The 18,713-nt window shown below is 41.4% G+C and overlaps 5 protein-coding genes, 1 long non-coding RNA gene and 2 other non-coding genes across 14 annotated transcripts in view; 3 read left to right on the top strand and 5 right to left on the bottom strand.

Annotated features, from left to right (window-relative positions):
- The window catches only part of LOC112453258, a 10,523-nt gene extending 4,812 nt beyond the window's left edge, over positions 1-5,711 (top strand). Inside the window, exons 2-3 of the long non-coding RNA XR_003040588.1 lie at positions 2,660-2,849; positions 2,940-5,711. This is a non-coding gene — a long non-coding RNA (uncharacterized LOC112453258). The remainder of the gene's footprint in view (positions 1-2,659; positions 2,850-2,939) is intronic.
- The window catches only part of LOC112453253 (frizzled-4), an 11,600-nt gene extending 2,325 nt beyond the window's left edge, over positions 1-9,275 (bottom strand). The window contains exons 1-6 of one of the 4 annotated variants that reach the window (XM_025013874.1): positions 8,476-9,275; positions 7,885-8,260; positions 7,417-7,660; positions 7,090-7,336; positions 6,622-6,871; positions 1,389-1,588 (exon numbers count right to left, since the gene is read on the bottom strand). In XM_025013874.1, coding sequence (XP_024869642.1) covers positions 1,389-1,588; positions 6,622-6,871; positions 7,090-7,336; positions 7,417-7,660; positions 7,885-8,087 — 1,144 coding nt within the window. In that variant the 5' untranslated portion in view covers positions 8,088-8,260; positions 8,476-9,275. The remainder of the gene's footprint in view (positions 1-1,388; positions 1,589-6,621; positions 6,872-7,089; positions 7,337-7,416; positions 7,661-7,884; positions 8,261-8,475) is intronic. The other 3 variants (XM_025013875.1, XM_025013877.1, XM_025013878.1) reach the window with 3 other exon arrangements.
- Positions 9,276-9,899: 624 nt separating this feature from the next.
- On the bottom strand, positions 9,900-11,049 carry LOC112453286 (V-type proton ATPase subunit D-like). Its single transcript, XM_025013929.1, has 2 exons — positions 10,598-11,049; positions 9,900-10,504 (listed from the first exon to the last, which is right to left on the bottom strand). Exons 1-2 carry the CDS (start codon positions 10,985-10,987, stop codon positions 10,166-10,168), a joined length of 729 nt encoding a protein of 242 aa, XP_024869697.1. The 5' UTR covers positions 10,988-11,049; the 3' UTR covers positions 9,900-10,165.
- Positions 11,050-11,934: 885 nt separating this feature from the next.
- Trnag-gcc lies at positions 11,935-12,005 on the top strand. Its single transcript has one exon. It is a non-coding gene; the product is annotated as a tRNA-Gly (tRNA).
- Positions 12,006-12,152: 147 nt separating this feature from the next.
- Positions 12,153-12,223, bottom strand: Trnag-gcc. Its single transcript has one exon. It is a non-coding gene; the product is annotated as a tRNA-Gly (tRNA).
- A 246-nt stretch (positions 12,224-12,469) lies between these two features.
- Positions 12,470-13,553, bottom strand: LOC112453259. Its single transcript, XM_025013883.1, has 4 exons — positions 13,469-13,553; positions 13,288-13,345; positions 12,915-13,038; positions 12,470-12,570 (listed from the first exon to the last, which is right to left on the bottom strand). The coding sequence occupies exons 1-4, from the start codon at positions 13,479-13,481 to the stop codon at positions 12,511-12,513; spliced, it is 255 nt and encodes an 84-aa protein (XP_024869651.1). The 5' UTR covers positions 13,482-13,553; the 3' UTR covers positions 12,470-12,510.
- A 314-nt stretch (positions 13,554-13,867) lies between these two features.
- LOC112453271 (calcium uptake protein 1 homolog, mitochondrial) lies at positions 13,868-17,822 on the bottom strand. 2 transcript variants are annotated; one of them, XM_025013907.1, is made up of 12 exons: positions 17,662-17,822; positions 17,201-17,455; positions 16,975-17,119; positions 16,547-16,706; positions 15,800-15,837; positions 15,601-15,715; positions 15,263-15,423; positions 15,015-15,131; positions 14,783-14,907; positions 14,583-14,710; positions 14,307-14,396; positions 13,868-14,122 (listed from the first exon to the last, which is right to left on the bottom strand). In XM_025013907.1, the coding sequence occupies exons 2-12, from the start codon at positions 17,437-17,439 to the stop codon at positions 13,968-13,970; spliced, it is 1,473 nt and encodes a 490-aa protein (XP_024869675.1). In that variant the 5' UTR covers positions 17,440-17,455; positions 17,662-17,822; the 3' UTR covers positions 13,868-13,967. The 2 variants fall into 2 exon arrangements, with proteins under 2 accessions (XP_024869675.1, XP_024869676.1); XM_025013908.1 differs by lacking the exon at positions 16,547-16,706 and adding an exon at positions 16,087-16,246.
- Positions 17,823-18,001: 179 nt separating this feature from the next.
- LOC112453272 (pre-mRNA-splicing factor 38B) overlaps positions 18,002-18,713 on the top strand; it is a 4,585-nt gene continuing 3,873 nt past the window's right edge. Inside the window, exon 1 of one of the 3 annotated variants that reach the window (XM_025013911.1) lies at positions 18,002-18,369. In XM_025013911.1, coding sequence (XP_024869679.1) covers positions 18,339-18,369 — 31 coding nt within the window. In that variant the 5' untranslated portion in view covers positions 18,002-18,338. The remainder of the gene's footprint in view (positions 18,370-18,713) is intronic. The other 2 variants (XM_025013909.1, XM_025013910.1) reach the window with 2 other exon arrangements.

Raw genomic sequence — 18,713 nt, 5'->3', positions numbered from 1 at the left:
TAAAACTAGTAATAAGAAGGACCATCAGACAAAAATTTTTTATGCAAAGGTTCGAAGGAGTTCTTGGTCCTATCGATGGACCAGTGACAAGTTGCGAGGCGAGTTTCAAGTTTGAAGGTATTTGCATTGAATGTTACCCGTTAAAAGAGAGACAGAGAAAGGAACTCGACTACCCAAGCTCATTTCTTTATGTGTATACGCACGAATGACTCTGTAACTTCTCGAAATACAGTCAGCATGCAAATTAACTGGATTGCATGAGTAAGAGAGAGAACGGAGAATTCAGCAACAAGTCGTGTACCTAAGTAACTTTGAGGAACTTTTTCCAAGCACACATTCTCCGATATCTAATCTCTCGCAATATATACATTTGGATATCTGAATAATAAGGAAAAAATAACTCGCGTACAACGAAAACACGAGCGTGAAGAATTTCGGTCCGGCCTCTCACGTGCCGGGAAAATTTTTCTTTCATGAGGGAGAATGCGGCAGATCTGGGCAGGTCTGATACCCCGACGGTGGAGCGCATCGCTGACATTCCTTCCGCGATCCGGGATCCGCGCGAATCACCTGGATCGACCCAATTTCATTTTTTTCTCTACTGTCCACGTCCACGGTGATGAACATCGAGCGTGTGACGACTGTGAGAAATTTTGATAATCGTAAAATGAGTTTAGAGTATATAAAATAATATTTCCTAATATTATTACCAAAGTTAATTCGCGGGGTGCTACATTTATTTGTATTATCCGTATTTACATGCTCATCCAAGAGTAAATATAATGATGGCACGAATAATTGAAGCGCTACGCTCCGAGCCGGTTTAATTAAAAAATGCTAGTCTCGACTGGTCGTTCTCGAGCATAACTTATCGGAAACATAAACACGAGAGAGAACGGCGCGTATTAGCATAAAATAGCCTCAACTGGACCACTCGATCGAATTGAGATGGATGGAGAGAAGGTCAGAAAAAGGCAAGAACCAGATAAAGATAGGCAGAGAGATGAGTGGAGGTAAGAAAAAAAAACCAAATTGTCGAAGACTAGAAAGGGACGAAGGATTCCGAGGATCTAACATCCAACTACGCCAATGGCGCAACCTCATAAAACAAACGGTATAACGAGGCGTGGCCGTAAAACTGCTCCGGGCATTCTTCTTAGAGGCTCACCAACGCGAGTTTTAATATCGCGCGCCATTAGCCCTGCGTAGACCAAAGGATCCAACGATCCAACGATCAGCTCGAAAGTCAATGTCCACGAGCGCAAACGAAGCGGCGTTAGCGTAAGGCCGTAAAGGTAAGCGCAAGGAAAATGTCAGCTTCGCTGTGTGTGATCCACGATTTCGTAAAATTCCCATTGAGATGTGGAACTAGATCTAACAGGACTTACCGGTCAACTCGTCGGCGTCGACATCCCGCGTGACCAGAACGGCAATAGTGTGCGCGGCGGGGAGGCCCCAGGCCGCGACGGCACCGACGGTTGAGAATCCCTGCTGCGGTCCGAAACTATCCTCCTTGTAGTTGCCGGCCGTCCTCGTCCTCGTCCATTTTCTGGCCATTATGCACCACCAGGCGCATATCACGACCCACCTGCGATCCAAATCGTATCGAATAGCACCAAGACAAAGAGAAAGAGAGACTCGATATGTTGTTCGCCGAAGCGATTCGTTAGCTTAGATTCCTTAGATTCTACGATTTTGAAAATAACAATATCAAAAGTACATTATAAGATGTAAAAAGCGCAAGGATGTAATTTAGTAATTTAGTAAGCAAGGAGAGACAAAGTCTGCCGATGGCCGATGGACGTAGTTTTCGATCGCGTTCCGAGGCAGGAGCTTCCTCGAATCGATTGTACGGCCCTGCGAGTTTGCAGCTCGAATAAATAAAAGAAGAGGAAGGAAGGAAGAAAGGAAGAAAGGAACGAGAGGAGTCGAGAGAGCAGCCACTGCAGCCAGGCGGTAGAAGGAGTGAAGGAGCATGAGAGCGAGGCGGCCGTGTAAGTGTTTGCGCCTCGTTTGACCTGTTCGCGCTGCTTTTCGATCTTGTCGAAGAAAGAGAGAGGGAGAGAGAGAGAGAGAGAGAGACTCGCGTGATTAATTAGTCGGCTTTTCACCGCAACCGCTCTCTCGACGAACTGCGAACTGGTTGCTGGGGAGAACGGATTATAGGCGGCGTGCGGCGTGATAATACCGTGCGCGGTTGCACGTTGCACATTGCACGTAGTGCAGGGTGCTCGACTGCTCGACGCTGCTGCGAGAAGCGCGAGGACGAAGAAAGGCGCGTTCTGTCTCACGCGAGACCAGACCAGACCAGACCAGACCGGCACGCACCGCTGAACCATTGTTCGTTCCAGGCACCGAAACGGTTCTCAGCGAGTCGCCCGATCTCGATTCGCTGCTCTCCAAGTCTCGTCGCGGACGATTTACTACGCGTCGTACCGAGACTTGTCTTGTCGCGCGAAATCCCTCCCCCGTTACGTGCAAACGTAATCGCGTCCTTTGGAATTGACTATTGAGATGAAATGCTTAATATATCTCTACAATTAGAATTTGACAATATATTATAACGAACGACTGACGCGATATTAAAAAAATAGCTGGGAGGTAAAGCGATATAAAAAAAAGATCTCGTGTCTATTTATAAAGAATAAATTCTTTTCAGGTTGAATCGCGTCCCGAGTCCCGAGACGAGGCTATACCGAAAGCCTCGTCTCTCCGAAGGCGAAGGCGAAGGCGTAGGCAGTCAACCTCCTCGAGTGTGTTTGCCGCCGCTGGTATTTACCGAGTGAACAACGGTAGCCGTGTCTCTTGGCGCGCATCTACACGATCCACAGATCACCACCTCCCAACAGGTAGCCCTTGCACCTTTGCCGTAACACGGTGAAATAACACGGTGAACAGAGAAAATTAGGATTTATCTTTTTTAATAAATATATTTTCAGACGGTGCCGTTTTCCAGGTATTATCGCTCTCGTACGAAAGATGCGAAGCGATCGAGAAAGGTTTCGAGCGAACGTTGAATTTGATATCTTCATCGAAGGACTCGTCGCCAGGCAACCGAGTCTGAAATTGTGGAACGAAGGGGTTGGATTAACGCGACCGAGCGAGGAGATTTGGCAGATTCGCTAATTCCCTCCCGAAATTTATCGCATTGCCATTGGAAAAACAAAAACTTACCCACCGAATTCCGGTCGCGCGGTGATGAATGGAGTGACGCGACGCGCCCGACGCGATTATACTCGTGCACGTGGAACGTCGATAAAAAGGGAAAGAAAACAAAACCAAGGATCGCTTCGCGAGTCACGGGCTCAACACCGAATCGAATAGAAGTTTAGGCGTTTAGCGAGAGAATCACTAGCAAAAAAAAAGGAAAAGAAAAGGATGAGTTTGCTCGGCGTTTTCGATTCCTAGCGACGTCGATCGACGCGGCGCAGGCACGATTAATAAGAAGTAACGAGCTTGATCTTGTCAAAGTATGCGTAATAAGGCCGATTAGTCGTGGCCTTATTATGAGATTCTTCTCTCTCTCTCCTCGTGACCGCGCTGCTACACGGCTGGGTGGTCGACCACTCGCAGTTTCCGTGCAACGTCGGACTCGGACGCGGGAGGAGGGCAAAGAAGAGAGACTACCTAACGACTCGCTAACTAACAAAACAAACAAGAGGTAGCTAGTGCCCCTCTCATCTCATCTCACTGATTATATACCCCGCGGGACCCCTATACCCGACGATGCTTCTCTCTCGCTCTCGTCCCTTCCCGTTCCCACTCCACTTGGTTTCTTCTCCGTCCTCTTCTCTTTTTCTCGGACTCGCTCGGTCTCCTCTCGTGATCAATTCGCGATTCGCGAAAGGTTGACGTCGATGAACGTTCACTCGCGTGGAAAGGTTCGCTATGCGACATATGCGACGTACGCGACTTACCCCGAAAAAGATTGACGTAGGTGGAAAAAGCCTTTCGAGTCACGTACCTCTCGCGACTACGTTCTAAATTTACTTGCTGAATCAACTTTAATCGATTTATATTTTGCAACAAAATTTTATAAATGGAATAAGATTACATTTATATATACTTTCGATTCGAATTGTAGATCGTCTAACAACTAAGTCTAAAGTATACTTTGCGATATATCAATCGTATTTATATGTGTTATAAAAAGGTGGGACGCGCAGCGTTGTTTCGTCAACTTCGAAACGAACGAACGAACGCACCAGATAACGCTGGCGGCTTGTTATCGGAATCCTTTAGCGCTTTAGCCAGTTTAGCCTTAGCCGGATGGCCCCTTCCCGATGGTTCCCACTGGCTGCGTAGTCGTCGGTGGAGCTCTTATCTCGGATAAATTATCGAGAAATTCTCGGATCCGGGTCCTTAAGCTTAAGGCCCGGGTTGGGCCCTGGGTTCAGAGAGAGAGATGATGGATCAGCTCTTTCCTCGAGCCCTTCTTTCGACTCATCCTTTTTCCCTCGTTCTTGAGACGGCCGTCAAACTCTTGGAGCAGGGCGAACAGAGGTGAGGAACGAAGGAGGGAGAGAAAAGAGAGAAACGGAAACACGAAACTGCCGGATTACCTACCACCATGGGGCCGTACGATCTTCTCTGTCAATGGCGTAGCACCGCCGATTATCGATTCGATTCTTTGGGGCGAGAGATTCTAACAGACTCTTGCCTCTGATTGTTTCTTGCATTTTCGAATTGGACAATTTTTTAATTTCAGAATTTATGAATTTGTGTTTTCATGTACATTTTGATTTTTTAGTTTTATTATTTAACACAAAATGTTTCGTTAGCAATCGATCTTACAATCGTGAAGAAAAGACACATAAATAAAAAATAAAAAAATCCAAGAATTTTTTTTAATTAATCCATGAATTCTTGGCGTGGTTCTAATAAAAACAGAGCTCACAAATTCGAGAATTTTATGAGAACAAATTGTAATTTCTTTTTTATCCGCTAGAAATCTCGAGTCTAAAACTCGTTGCTTTTCGCGTAAACTTGACACATGTTACAGGAATAACGCGAAAAGGGACGTGGTGGAAGGGGCGAGACAGGACAATGCGTGGCTAGGACTGCAAGGCCCTACGGGTCCATGGTGCACGGCTCCGTGGTTTCGTGTTCGTGGGGCGCGATGTTTATCGGCTCTTTCGATGTAAATTATGGCCATACGGTATAGAGTTCGCTACACCACGGCGCACACAAAAGTATTCGGGCTTCGAGTTCAGGGTCGGATCTTTGCGATGGGTCTTAACCCATCGGCCCCATCGCCAAGATCCGATTTTTCATTTAAAACTTGATACTTTTCAATGAGCTCTTCTCGAAAGTATACGAAATGCAAAATAGGTAAACTATATCGATTCAAAACTGACAAAGATCGATAAAGAGAGCTGCGTGAAACGACGTTTCAACATTTATATAGTTGAATTTGCAAACAAATGTTTAGATAAATTTGAAAATCCACGACAAGACGATCGATTTTTCAAAACTCGTTTGCACACGCGCAACCGCAACGTGTATTCATATATTGTGAATCATCTTGTTTTTTGGTCTGAAGCGTCGCGTTGTTTCGTCCATCTCCTTTACCTTCCCGTTCTCCTCTCTCTTTCTCGTTCTGCTTTTCTCGCACTTTCTTTCTCCTTCTCAAGCAACTTGCTTTCTCTAAGATGGAATGCCATTGACTCCATGCATATCTGGCAACAAGGTTCCTCTCGACCCACCTCATATACTGGGTGACCCTCGTTTATCCGAGAAAACATTTATGAATGCAAAGAAACTGAAAGATTCCGAAAAATATATAAGTATGGATAAAAATCTCAGGATTACAGGTGGCAGTAATTTAGATGTCGAAAAATTTAAAGATTCTGAAATCAAGTATGCAGATATCGAAAATTTGATGAAAACAAGAATCGAAGAATAATCCAATTTACAAATAAGCTTTCCCTTCGTAACACGAATGTTATTAGAATTCCAAAATCGCGCAATGTCTCTCTTTGTGCATCGTGAAATTTTATATATTCTAAATCTAAAAATATATACGTCTATGTCGCGTTAAAAGTATATATTTTTTTATAAGACACGTTAAAACTTTCGAGTGCAAGTCTATTTTCTACGATGCGATGTAACATTGAATTATCGGAACAAACACGGGCGAACGGACGATTTTTTTGCTTATGCCACCCGTTAGACGCGTTAAGATGAGCCTCTCAGTATAAACGGGATGAGATGGGATGGGACGAGATGGGAGTCAGAGGCTCGTTAGCGGCACGAGGGGAGTCAACACTGTTGCCAGATTGTTATCCCTACCTCGGACGATGCAGTCTCGCCGCACCGAGGCGAGTGCAACAAGGCGCTTTGCAACACCCGACAACTTTGAAACATGTTACGCGAGGATCATCCGATTCTTGCACCTGCGCAATTAAAATCTAGTAATAGCGATAAACAAAACTTGCTGAAATTCTTTCTTCGCCAAACGACATTGGATCAACGCCAAATACACCAACATTCCGCGTTGTTGATATTATAAATACGATAAACTAAAAGATTTCAAGAAGATGTAATCGTTATCCAGACGAAGAGTTTACGATCATTAATCATCTTGAAATGATGCAAAAGAAATGTTTCAAACAAACTTACCAAACGATCGCTGCGTTTCCGAAATAGTAGAGTAGTAAAAAGACGACGGCGCAATACGGATTAGCTAGACCGTCTTGCGTTAGATACTGTTGCTGTTGTTGTTGTTGCTGCTGAGCCAAGACAGCTTGATCCTGAGGATGTAACGGAATCGCGGGAGTGCAGGCGACGTTTAGCCGGCCGGCAGCCAATCGAATCACGTAGCCAATTGCGACTGCCGCATGACAGATCGTCAAGAAGACTATCGCCCGCTCTGTAAGCGAATATATTATCTTTGTTATTTTTTAAAAGCCCATATATCTTTGAGAATTTAAATCCGATAGGGTGAAAAAACGACATTCGAAATATCGCTCAAACGGCAATATTATATTCCAAGTTCTCGAGATTGAAAGATTGAATATTCGAAATTCAAAGTTAACGCAGAGAATAACACGTGTTGCGAGTTCTCTTTTCAGTTTGCAAGATTCTTACCTGCGGTAGTGGTTAATATAGGTCGTTTGCGCGGCTTCAAAAGTGTCAGGATAGCGATCGCGACGGAGACCAGGCATACCGTCGCGAACACGGCCATCCAGGCTTCCGCGAGCCTCTTGTCCTTTTGAGACCAGAGGATATCGGCGTCACAAGCGGCGGCGCATCTTCCAGAGCGATTTAGGAAGATGTACAATCCAGACTTGGCATACCAGGAGCAGCCCCAGGGTCCGTTGCTGGTGCTCACCGCCTGGATGAATGAACGACGATATTTAGTTGAGTGACACGTTCGTTAATCATATCATCGTGGCTGAATCGTCGCTAAAATACCTGGATAGGATTAGCCGGTCCTGGCTCGCCCGGTCCTTCCATGCACATGTGCTGGTGATTGTTCTCCGGTGGAAACTTGGAGCAGTTCAACGCGGCGGGCCAGGGAAAGCCGAATCCCTGAAGAACCGGGAAACAGCGAGCCCGCACTTGCTCGCATAGACCTCGACAAGGGCCGATAGGTGCGGGGACTTTCTCGGTACACATCGGGGCGTATACCGAACACAAAAACAGGTGCAATTGCGCGCTGTAACAACGTACGAACAAAATGCAAAAATTATTATTATTATTAAATAAAAAATATATCTATAATATATAGATAGTAATAGAACGAAATCAGCTGATATAAATAATGCAAGGCCGATAAGCCCAACGTGGTTCTGTCACGTATTAAGAAAATCGCTTTATATTATTATACGATTACGATAAACGACAGAAGAATTTAGGCGAATGCGAAGAAAGCGCATTTACCTGCATCCGTATTGAATGAGCGGGCTGAATGTTTGTAAAGTAAAATCGGCGTCCCCTTGAATCTCGTGACCAACTAGATTCGGCATAACAGTGACGTTGTAGCCGAGGCCACGGCACATCTCGATCCTGATCGGTTCGCAGGCGCCGTGCGCGCACCATATCGCCCGTACCAACGTCAACAACGGCAACAATATCCAACGCATTTTCCACGTTTCCAAAACACGTTTTCCAAATCGCTATCGTAAACGTCACGTCAAATTTTCAGTGTATGTCACTCGCCACGCGCCGTCGATCGAGCGACTTGCCGGGATCGGGATCAGGATCGTGCATCTCTCTCTCTCTCTCTGCTCTCATACGAAAATTTCAATTAGAAACTCTAAAAAAGTAAAACATACGACATGGAATATATAGAAGGGACGTAGTACTTATTGTTAATCATTTTTATCAAGATTGTTATAAACTTGATTTTAATTGAAATCTGTCTAGTCAGAATTAAAAAGGTGAAAATTTAAAATACAGAGACGCATCACGCATGCATCGAGACAGAGCGTGCATAAAGATTTAATTTTGTTTTCATTTAACTGGACTCACTTTCTTGTCATACGTACGGTCCTGTCCACAGCTTTATCTAAAGCGAGCCGTCAAATTCAATCTCGACTTAACGAGCAGTTTATAATAATCAACTTGCGCCTCGGTTAAATGAGATCACGTTAACCGGAGTCTTTGTCTTTCTCCAGGGTAGATTCGGTCTTGGTTTCCAACAACCGACAATCAGATTTCAACGCGACTCGATGAACGTTCACACACGCGACACACGCACTGCACGCATACACTTCAATTTAATAATTTAGAACGTAGAAATATATTTTAAAGATAAAGTATAAATAAACTTTACTTTATACAACTTTGTTGAAACGGACCTTGTTTCTTTCCGGCCCCTGAGAAGGAGCAGTTTGCGTCATTGCGGAACAAACCAAAACCATGTTTACGCGAGCACATGCGCACGTACGTTACGCACGCACGCACACCCGCACGCATGCATGCATGCATGCACGCACACAAGCAGCAATGATCAATAACGATCCACGATTCAGCAATCAGCGGGAGCGCGATTTTTCGAATGCGAAGGTAGTACAAGCGGACGATCGACGATCACAAAGGCGGCCGCATACTTAATCGGTCGCGTTCTCACTCTCACGTCTCACGTAGAAACGCCACGCCACATGTCGGCCAATCACGGAAGGCGATCGCGCGTACTACAATAACTACAACGATCCTTCGGGCGGATCATCATCATCGCGTGCGATCATTTAACGCAAGTTAATCGCGAACGTAATGACCGGCCCGAACGCGCTATCGGCTATCCTCCCTCGTCGAAGGTTTACGGGCGACTAAACCATTAAACGCTGAAACCGGCTGAAAACGCTCGCCGACGACGCCGACTCGGCCGACTCGCCGTCGCCCTCCGCCCTCCGCCCTCGCCCGCGGAACGGATCGCGCTCGCGCATCGCGCCCTAGCGTCACCTAGCGTGACGTCTGTTTATTCCTGACCTCCCCTCCATCCTTCTTTCGCTTGTGTTGTGTTCGCTTCTTTACAGGGCCTTCTCTGGCGGCAGGCGGACGGCGGGCCTGCCTTGGCTGCCTTTCCCTCTCCTCCAAGCCAGCCGAGTCTCCATCAGCAGGGATTTGAGGATTTCCGTCGTGCTCTTACAAATGCAAACTCGTCCGCGCCTCGCGCCTTCTCCACTAACTCCACTTCTCCGTCTCCGTGTGGCGATTGATTCGATTGATTCTGATTGATTACTCCGCGTTTGCTATGCACTGCACTATATGCGATGTGCGATATGCGGAATTATTTTTATATTTGACACTTTACATACGCGTATATGTATAATATAATTTATGACGAGAAAGAGAGAGAGAGAGAGAGAGAGAGAGAGGATATATTTCTTAAATATGAGCGGTTAAGCAAAAGCGCGTAGCAAATAGCAAGGAAACTCATTTTTGTATATAAAAGAAATGATCGACATTTTAAGAGACCTTACTGTTTGATATATATATGTAAAAATTGGACGTAAAATGTCTAGCAAGTTGGAATTTTAACGCGAAAAGAGGTTTCTCCCGTTTCAGCGCAGCTGTTACACCTATACGAGATCCGTCAAGGGTCAAGAGTAGATTAGGAGGAAGGGAAGGTCACGTTCTCATTATCATTATATCCCGACGTTTGGCAGCAGTCAAGACTGGCTTTACGGCCTGTATTTTCTTGGTATAATTAAACATATTAAAACAGAAGATCCTCGTCCGTGTCGTCGAGGACGTTGGCGCTCCGAGTGAAATTGTGAGAGACGCGTCCGTCCAGATGATCGTGATGTCGCCGCTTCGTCTTCCATTCCCGTATCTTCTTAAGGCGATAGACGTCCTCCCGCTCGTATTCGTCGAGCTCGGTGACGATGTAGGCGAGGGTCCGTTCCAACCGCGGTATAATGACGTGTCGGAGAGCGTTTAAGCGACGTCTCGTCGCCTTGACTGCCCGATCGAGGATCTGGAAATTGCGCTGCAACGACGCCACGTCGACCAGCAGATCGATCGCCTTCCCGTAATTTATCTTTAGTCTAGCTACCTGCTGACATATATCGAGCAGTTTTACTTTGCGCGACGCGCGACGTACTGACAGCGAGTAACATGTATGGCGCGTGGCGCGTGCGGCACGCACTTGTTGACCGCCTCTAGCTAATCCGGCAAACTCGAAGGGATCGGCGCCGCTACGGAAAGACTCGTAGATCCATAGTCGAATCCCACCGATCATCTCCTGTCTGGATTGAACCTTGGTCTTGGCCTTGTCGACCGCCTGCAGGACCAGCTCGTTCACCCCACCTGTCGCGTACGTGACTTCGACCAACGAGAAGGCTGCGTCCCTCATAACTTGGCCGAGTTGAGATTTGCTCTTGAGTAACTGCCCCGTGATCGCGCGAAATCGGATTAAGAGACCGTCGACCCGTTTCGCGAGGAGATCGCGGCCCCTGCGGGCGCAGATCAAGCGGCATTTCACATTCGTGTACGAACTGGACGTCGGGAAAACCGCCAGTCTGTCTACGATCTCCATGATTCTTTCGTTCTTTCGACGACTCCATCGTACGCGTGAATTATGACGATCGACGATCAGTTTTATCAATTTTTTCATAACGAAAAAGATTACGATTTTCAATTTTAAGGAGGTTCTACAGGTACTCTCTAGTCAGTTGAGAGATGAAGAGAAAATCTTCAAATTCATCGATTCTAAGTATTCATAAAATATTTTCGTGAATTTTGATGACGTTAGAGCTTATATCATACCCATATTAGTCGAAGCGAGGAATAATTAAAAATATCGTGTAAGTGCTCCTTTGACTCTGGCGGCTTATAATGGAAGAAAATGTGGTAACGTCGCGAACTTGACAGTTCTGCTCATATGACCGTTATTTCACAATTTCACATAATTCTAGAGTAGGTACTTCTCCGTAAGCGCTCGTAAACGTTAGGTGCTTAAGTTTGAGGTGCTGTCATACTGTGGTGCTGTACTGGCTGTACACTTTTCGCGCGGGTGCAGTCGCTGCGACATTGTCAAATCTCCCTTGTTATTCGAAGCACGCTACGTGAACTGTGATATGGCCTGTTTCAATAGCCAATATCACAAAACTTTACGCGATAACCCTAGTTTTTCTCGATATTTCTGAAAAGGTTAGATTAAGATCTATAAGAGCTCCGTTTTTTTAATCTCTGGTAGGTCGTCTTTATATAATTAATATCTCGTTTCCTGTCTCCAAAAGCCCCTCTGCCATATGTAGCTTATGTTAAAAACTGTGATTTCAAAATTCATTTTTGCAAATTTTTACACGGTAACTGATGCTAAAATTTTTCGAGCACTTTTCTCGCATCTCAATTTATACGTCCATAAAGTTTTTTCCAATTTTCAGATACATCCATTATCTGTAGAACCTCCTTAACTGTAGGTATCGCTGTGTCGTCAACTGTATTCACGTAATACAGAAAGATATAGACCTTCACACATGAGCATCGGTGGTTCAGTGGTAGAATGCTCGCCTGCCACGCGGGCGGCCCGGGTTCGATTCCCGGCCGATGCAACTTAATTTTTTTTCTTTTTTTTTCTTTTTGGTAAAATTTATATCTAAAATATATATAAAAAATATATAGGAAACATATTAAAAAAATTAAATACGTCCTCTTTCTTGAATGATTATAGATCGTTCGCGCATGGACAAAAATAAAGTTGCATCGGCCGGGAATCGAACCCGGGCCGCCCGCGTGGCAGGCGAGCATTCTACCACTGAACCACCGATGCTCATGCTTGACTCTCATAGCTTTAGTATTTTCACATTAATATCAGTTTCTCGTTTTCTAAACGACCGCTTTCAACAATTTATCATATCTAAAAACGGTAATTTAAATTTCAAGATAGAAAACCGCGTATAATATTTTAAACAATTTATTGTTGACAAACGTGTTTATAAAATTACCATCTGCCGACGGTTATCTTATTGAAATAAATTATGAAAACAATTTCAAACGATGAATTTTTATTAAACAGATTATCCATGTTTGTTTATTAATATTTAGCCTCTACCAAAGTTAATGATTCAAGTCCCAATACTGTTCGCCGTACTCTCCATTTTTGTTACCCCATTTCACCTAAAATGTAACAAACTATAAATAAATTACATTTAAATAGATATGTTAATAAATCGATCAATATTCAAGATGTTACTTTGATTAACGAAAGAGTGTTCTAAGACGTTCTAAGATGTGAAATATAGAATAACGTTTATGTATAAAATATGATGATTATATAATGCTAGGTCTACAATGCTCCTATTCTCCTCAAATTCGATTGCGCGTGGTCCATTTCCTACTATTCACGACCCACGACTCGCATTGTAGACCCCGCATAAATGGCATTATATGTGTACAAGTGAATAATATTCTTATATTATATACTTATATGTATAATCGTTAAATACAAAAGGTGTGCGTACCTTGCCGCTATAACGATTATTGTCAAAATCTTTTCGTTCGAATCTTTGTTCCCATTCAGTAGGATTCTCACAGACATGACCAAATTCAACTTTAAGAGGTGCCAGATGTTCCGAAAATATGTCTCTACATCACATAAGATGAACGTCATCGAAAGTACATTTATCATTTTTTGTCATTTTGAGAATAAATATTATTATATTAAACTTACTTTAAACAATCTACAATTCATGTTAGAATTTAGGATTCTATTTAAACTGTTGGGCGGATCAAACGAAAAACATTTAAAAGTACACGACATATAAAGTTATAAATAGAATTCTATCCTAAAATCTGAGAGCCAGGTATAAATCGTTTAAAGAGGTCTTTACTCACTGGAAGTATTGCCCCATCGACAAAATATCCTCTGTTCTTTCCTGTCTTGAGGTTTCTTCTTTATTCGCAATTTGTAAATTTAATTGTAATTAAATATAAAACAAATTAATATATATACAATATAGTATTATAATATGACGCACAATTTAGAATCACGATTCACTCGTGACACGATACTTACCTGTTAAAGCCATTTCTGTAAGTTTTTCCAGTAAATTGGCCGTGACAGAATTTACGACAAGTATTAACGTTGCGATTTGTGCCAAAAGTAAATTGTAATTATATTTCGTTTGCATTGTTAAATCTAGTATATTACTTTGAAACTTGCAATGTGAGAAAGTAAGCAATCCGTTGACGTCTCGTTGAATGAATGCCAAGTACTGAACGCGTATTGAATAGGAGAAATTATGGTCTCTACGCCTTACGACTTTTTTTCGGATGGTACGCTCTATTTAGTAGAATAGTGAAAGTATATTAGCGTAATGCATCATTGTAGAATCTATTTTAAAATGTAAAATATATTTTACGAACAGTATATACTATAATAAACAGGACAGTTGCAAAATTATTCCAAAAATTATAATTCTCTATTTTGCATAGCATTTTATTTCTCTCTGTAAATTACAATTAATGAAGCAAACACTTAATCAAGATTAAGGAATAGCATTTGAATTATTCGATTATTTATCGTATGACAGAAGATTACTATGTTTTGCACACTTGATCAGGGATTGAATTAACTTGACAAATCCAGTATCCTTTGGTTTCTCCAGACCGCGGAGCACACGGTTCTTCATCACAGCGACAAACTCCCGATTGCTAAGTTGTCCGTCCACTGTGAAACAAATGAAATAAGATCCGCGATAAATAATTTAACCATTTAAAATATATTTTGTATATTTTGTATATTTAATACACATTGATGCCATCATGCTATGAATATTTGCAAGAGAATAAAATTTCTTTCTTTTCTTCCACTTTAACGCAAATAATATTTCTATTAATAAAAATTAACTCACTGTTCTCGTCGAAAATTGTGTATACCACTTGAATAATATGGTCACTCAGATCAACGTGTGCTACAGTTTTTGCTACATGTTTTAATGTCGCTGCAATATTATAAAAAATTATAATAAAATAGGAATAAAAAAAATATATCAATAAAGATGCAGTTGGCTTGATATTTTAAATTATTAATTTTTACAATCAATGAATCATAATTATTCTAAATTATTTTATTATTTAAGTTTTAGTTGGAACATTTGTAACTGGAGTTACAATTATTTTATATGTACCTTGATCGATAGATGCACCAGCTATATGGTAGAATGTGAGAGCTGTATCAACGTCGTTAATATTATTTAAAAAGTGGAAAAACTTGAGGTATTCCTCTTTGCTGATTCCTTTCGGATCTTCTTTAAAGCTGTACATAATTGACGTTTAACTATAGAATAATTATTGAAATCTTATAAAAATTGAACATTTTCACACTCACGTCTTCTTCACCCTCTTCAACATTTTTGCTTTTTTTTTCGCTGGATATCCAGCATAAGCCAACAATAATTCTGTAAAATCTGTCTCAGTGATATTGCCATGTTCGTCCGGATTTCGTCGTTCAAACTAAACAGAAATAGACAAATATTGAACAATAACCAAATATTGAAGAATATTAAATTGGTGGATGTACATTAATAGCGAATCCAAATTTGTGGGATTGATTATTATACCTCAAGACTCAGAATTTCTCGTTGTAGCTGCTGCTGGAAGTCCAAGAATTTTTCGATCGTTAGCTTCTGATTCATTTGTGGTCCAAAGAAGTATGTTGTTAGCGCAGAATTTACTCCCTAAAATCTCAATAAAAGTTAAGATTTTGACTATTCAATAAAGTCTGATCGTTTCCACACACTTATACATTCAAATTAACGAGTGTTTAATATATTATTGTTCACAATGATAAATATTAATGATAAAACACCTTAAAGGTGCTTCCCGTGGTTGCATGATCGCGATGTCGAGTACCTATACTAGTTTGTTGCCGTATCAATGTAGCTACTTTCCCAAACTCTTCGGAATCGACATCGCCATCTCCGTTGAAGTCAAACATTCTGAAGGCGATTTCAAAATGACGTCTAGAAGCTATAAAACAGATTTAGATTGAAACTTGGTAACTTTGTATCATATTGGAACTTTGAGAAGTTCAGTTGATATCTATTTAAATAAAAGTATTCTAGACAGATTTTTCAATAAATTTCTTGTTACAAAAATATCTTCCTATTACACAATTAAAGATTGACGAAATAACAAGGAGCTCACTTGATAATACGGTCAGCAGAAAGATGTAATCGGAGAAAGTAATAAGACCTGCACTGCCCAGTTTGTAGAAGATGCTATCTTCGTCCAATTCTAATTCTAATTTGGTGTGAATATTCTAAACAAAGAAGAAAGCATTTCTATAGAAATACCTTGTGCTTAGTATTTTGTTATTTAATTTCAATTTTGTTATTTAATGTACCTTTGGATCATAACGCTTGTACTGGTCTAGTCCAAGACCTGAAAGTTTATGATACAATCCTTACTATCGTAGTCATTTTTTATAATAGTGTAAAAATGTCTACAACGAAATGTAAACTCCATAATACGGTCAAGAAAAAATTATAATTTGAATACGTTAGTTGATTTGCACATGTAGAGAAGCTGCCACAAGAAATCAGCAAGCACCTCACAATCGATTCGAAATATTGTATTGAGCGATATTTAATTCAAAAATGAGGAAAGGCGCACAGGATGATGTAGGATTACCGTCGGGCTGTTTCACGCCGGGTGTCATTGATCTTAAAAAATCATCCGGTGTCATAAATACTTCGTGTATGTCGTTGCTTGTGACCTGGAGGGTTGCAAAGTAACGGAACACTTTGTCTGGCGTCGAATAATGCCTCATACGGTTTTCATATTCTATTATCTGCGCATACATATAGTTAATCGCGACACAGTTAATTGCGAGTTTTAAAGGGGTGCAAATTACAGGCTCTTAACTGTAGAAAATTAATACCTGTGCAATAATGTTATATATGTTCGACTTTGACAAGTGTTTACTTGGTATTAGATGAGAAATTAGTATATGCAAAATATTTTAATTAGCAGAGCGAAGCAGGTAAGTTGTGATTAATAGGATTTAATGTAACTGTGAGCAAAATGGAATGTGTACATTCCATAATCATATTTCGATACCAATATAATCAAAATTTTCAGGAAGCCCTACCATGTGGCTGTTGCATGCCTGGGGTGATAGCTCGAAGAAAATCATCAGGTATCATATAGACTTCAGTACCTTTTAAACTAGTTACGCTCACAGTCGCGAAGTAACGAAAAATTTTGCTTGGTGTCGAATACGCTCTAATCCTGTTCTCGTACTCTATTATCTGTAAAAACACTTCAGCCTGCATCGTTCTGCTGCATAGATACATGCTGATGCAAATAAAGAATCAAGTCGCAAGATCTATAGTATATTGTTCTATCTAACGATGCAGGAATAATGGAGAAATATTATTGTTACATATGCATCTCTTTCTTATTTTATTATGCGATTAATCCTAGCTTTGGAATGTTGATTGAAATAATTCTGATAATTGAAAGAATGATTCTAACGTGCACGTATGTCATTATGGATAGTGCAAGTTTTCAATAAACCTTTCTATCACGAAATCCAATCTTCTGTTTTCTGTTCTTCTTCTTTTTTTGTAAATCCTGTTCTATATTTGCCATGCTTTCATCGTTCTGAGTCTCTTCTGCTACGATGCTGGCAGCATCTACTTTAGGTACTATATTAAGCAGACTGAAATAAAATAATACATTGGTATACCAAGTAAAATTTAATGTTTTCAGCATTTAATTATAATTAATATTATTAACTTACCGCTGCCAATCCAAACAGTTTATAACCATACCAGCACTAAAAATTACAAATGGGATAATAGTGGAAAGGCGAGTTTTTTTTCTAGTGTGACCAAAATTTCTGAAATTACGAATCTGATTGTATTCGTACGCATTTTTCCTGTAATTTTTCTGTAATTGTACAAAATAGAGGGTATCAATGGTTAAAAACTTCCGTCGCAGATACTGTTGGAATAAGCATGTGCCTCTGCTGAGCAGCATTGTCACAGCTGTAACTCTGAAAAAAATAGAAGTTATATTAATCATTACATTAACTTAAAGATTTTTACAGAATTTAACTGTATTAAGAGCAGTCGGATAAATTGAAGGTGTAAAACTGTAAAAAATGTATACTATTTAGGTTTATTTTCATATAATTAATTACTAATATTATTTTAGGTGACTTGTAATCAGCATTAATAAATGTATACATGAGTACCTTACCTAATGCGTATTTACTTTATGGAATGAGTTCCTCACATACGTGTGTCTAAAAATTCTTACAACGAGAACGAAAAACAGAAAAACACCTCCAACCAACAGCTCTAACCTCTAACCTCTACCTGCAAAAAACAGCAGAAAATTCGGAGTTCGGAGTTCGGAGTTCGGACATTCGACATTCGACATTCGACTGATTCGAGATTCGACCCAATTCGATCATTCGACCCATGACTCATGAGATAGCCGCTTGTCGGCTTGTGCGCATTGTGCGCATGCATCGTGATGATTTCACTCGCAACAGTTTGTAGTCTTGGGTGATAATGGTATTGCGCGTGCGCAATGTAGAACAGTAAAACCGGATGTGTACGTTTGCCCATCATACGTAATAGAGAGCTACGATTTCTGACGGTTTCTCATACTTTTTTTGCCTCTCGGAAGAGTTGCAGTTATTGGTTTTTAGTTTTTACGGATTAGATATTCCGGAGAAATCGTCGCATATCAAAGGTCTTCCTCGTGAGTTGATCCAGAGAGAAGGTTTCAAGTTTCAAACGGTTCGGAGTTCGAAGCTGACTGCTGAGAGTGCTGAACGGGTGGTTGGTGGTTTATTCGTTCTCGTCCTCGACGCGACCGATGTGGAGTGTGGAGGCTCCACGCGAGTCTCCCCGACAAATCGCTCGAAAATGCAAGTGCAGGAGGCCGAAGGCGCGGATGGTGAGTAAATATACGTTCTGCGTCATCCAAGACACTCCGATTTCGCGATCATTGGATTTCCTACCGTTCGTAAAAGGGCTATCGATCCTTCCTTGTTCCTCGGCTAACATAACCTTCAGTAGCCTATTGGCTTGGTGATTCCCGATCTTTATCACATTATTTTCAAGTTGAGGTGATCCTAAAGCTGTCTGTAATACGAACACTCGTTTTTAACAATATTTGCTTCGTATAAAAATTCTACAACTTGATGTTACAAAATGAGGGTGCAGGTCCATTCAGTAGACATCAAGGAATATCATACCGTTTGTAGAATTAGGCTGAGACTCCAAACAAAAAAGTTAAAC

Source organism: Temnothorax curvispinosus, unplaced genomic scaffold (assembly GCF_003070985.1).
Source record: "Temnothorax curvispinosus isolate PA1 unplaced genomic scaffold, ASM307098v1 QBEX01004244.1, whole genome shotgun sequence".
NCBI classification, from domain to species: Eukaryota; Metazoa; Arthropoda; class Insecta; order Hymenoptera; family Formicidae; genus Temnothorax; species Temnothorax curvispinosus.
This window is presented reverse-complemented; position numbering and strand designations above follow the sequence as displayed.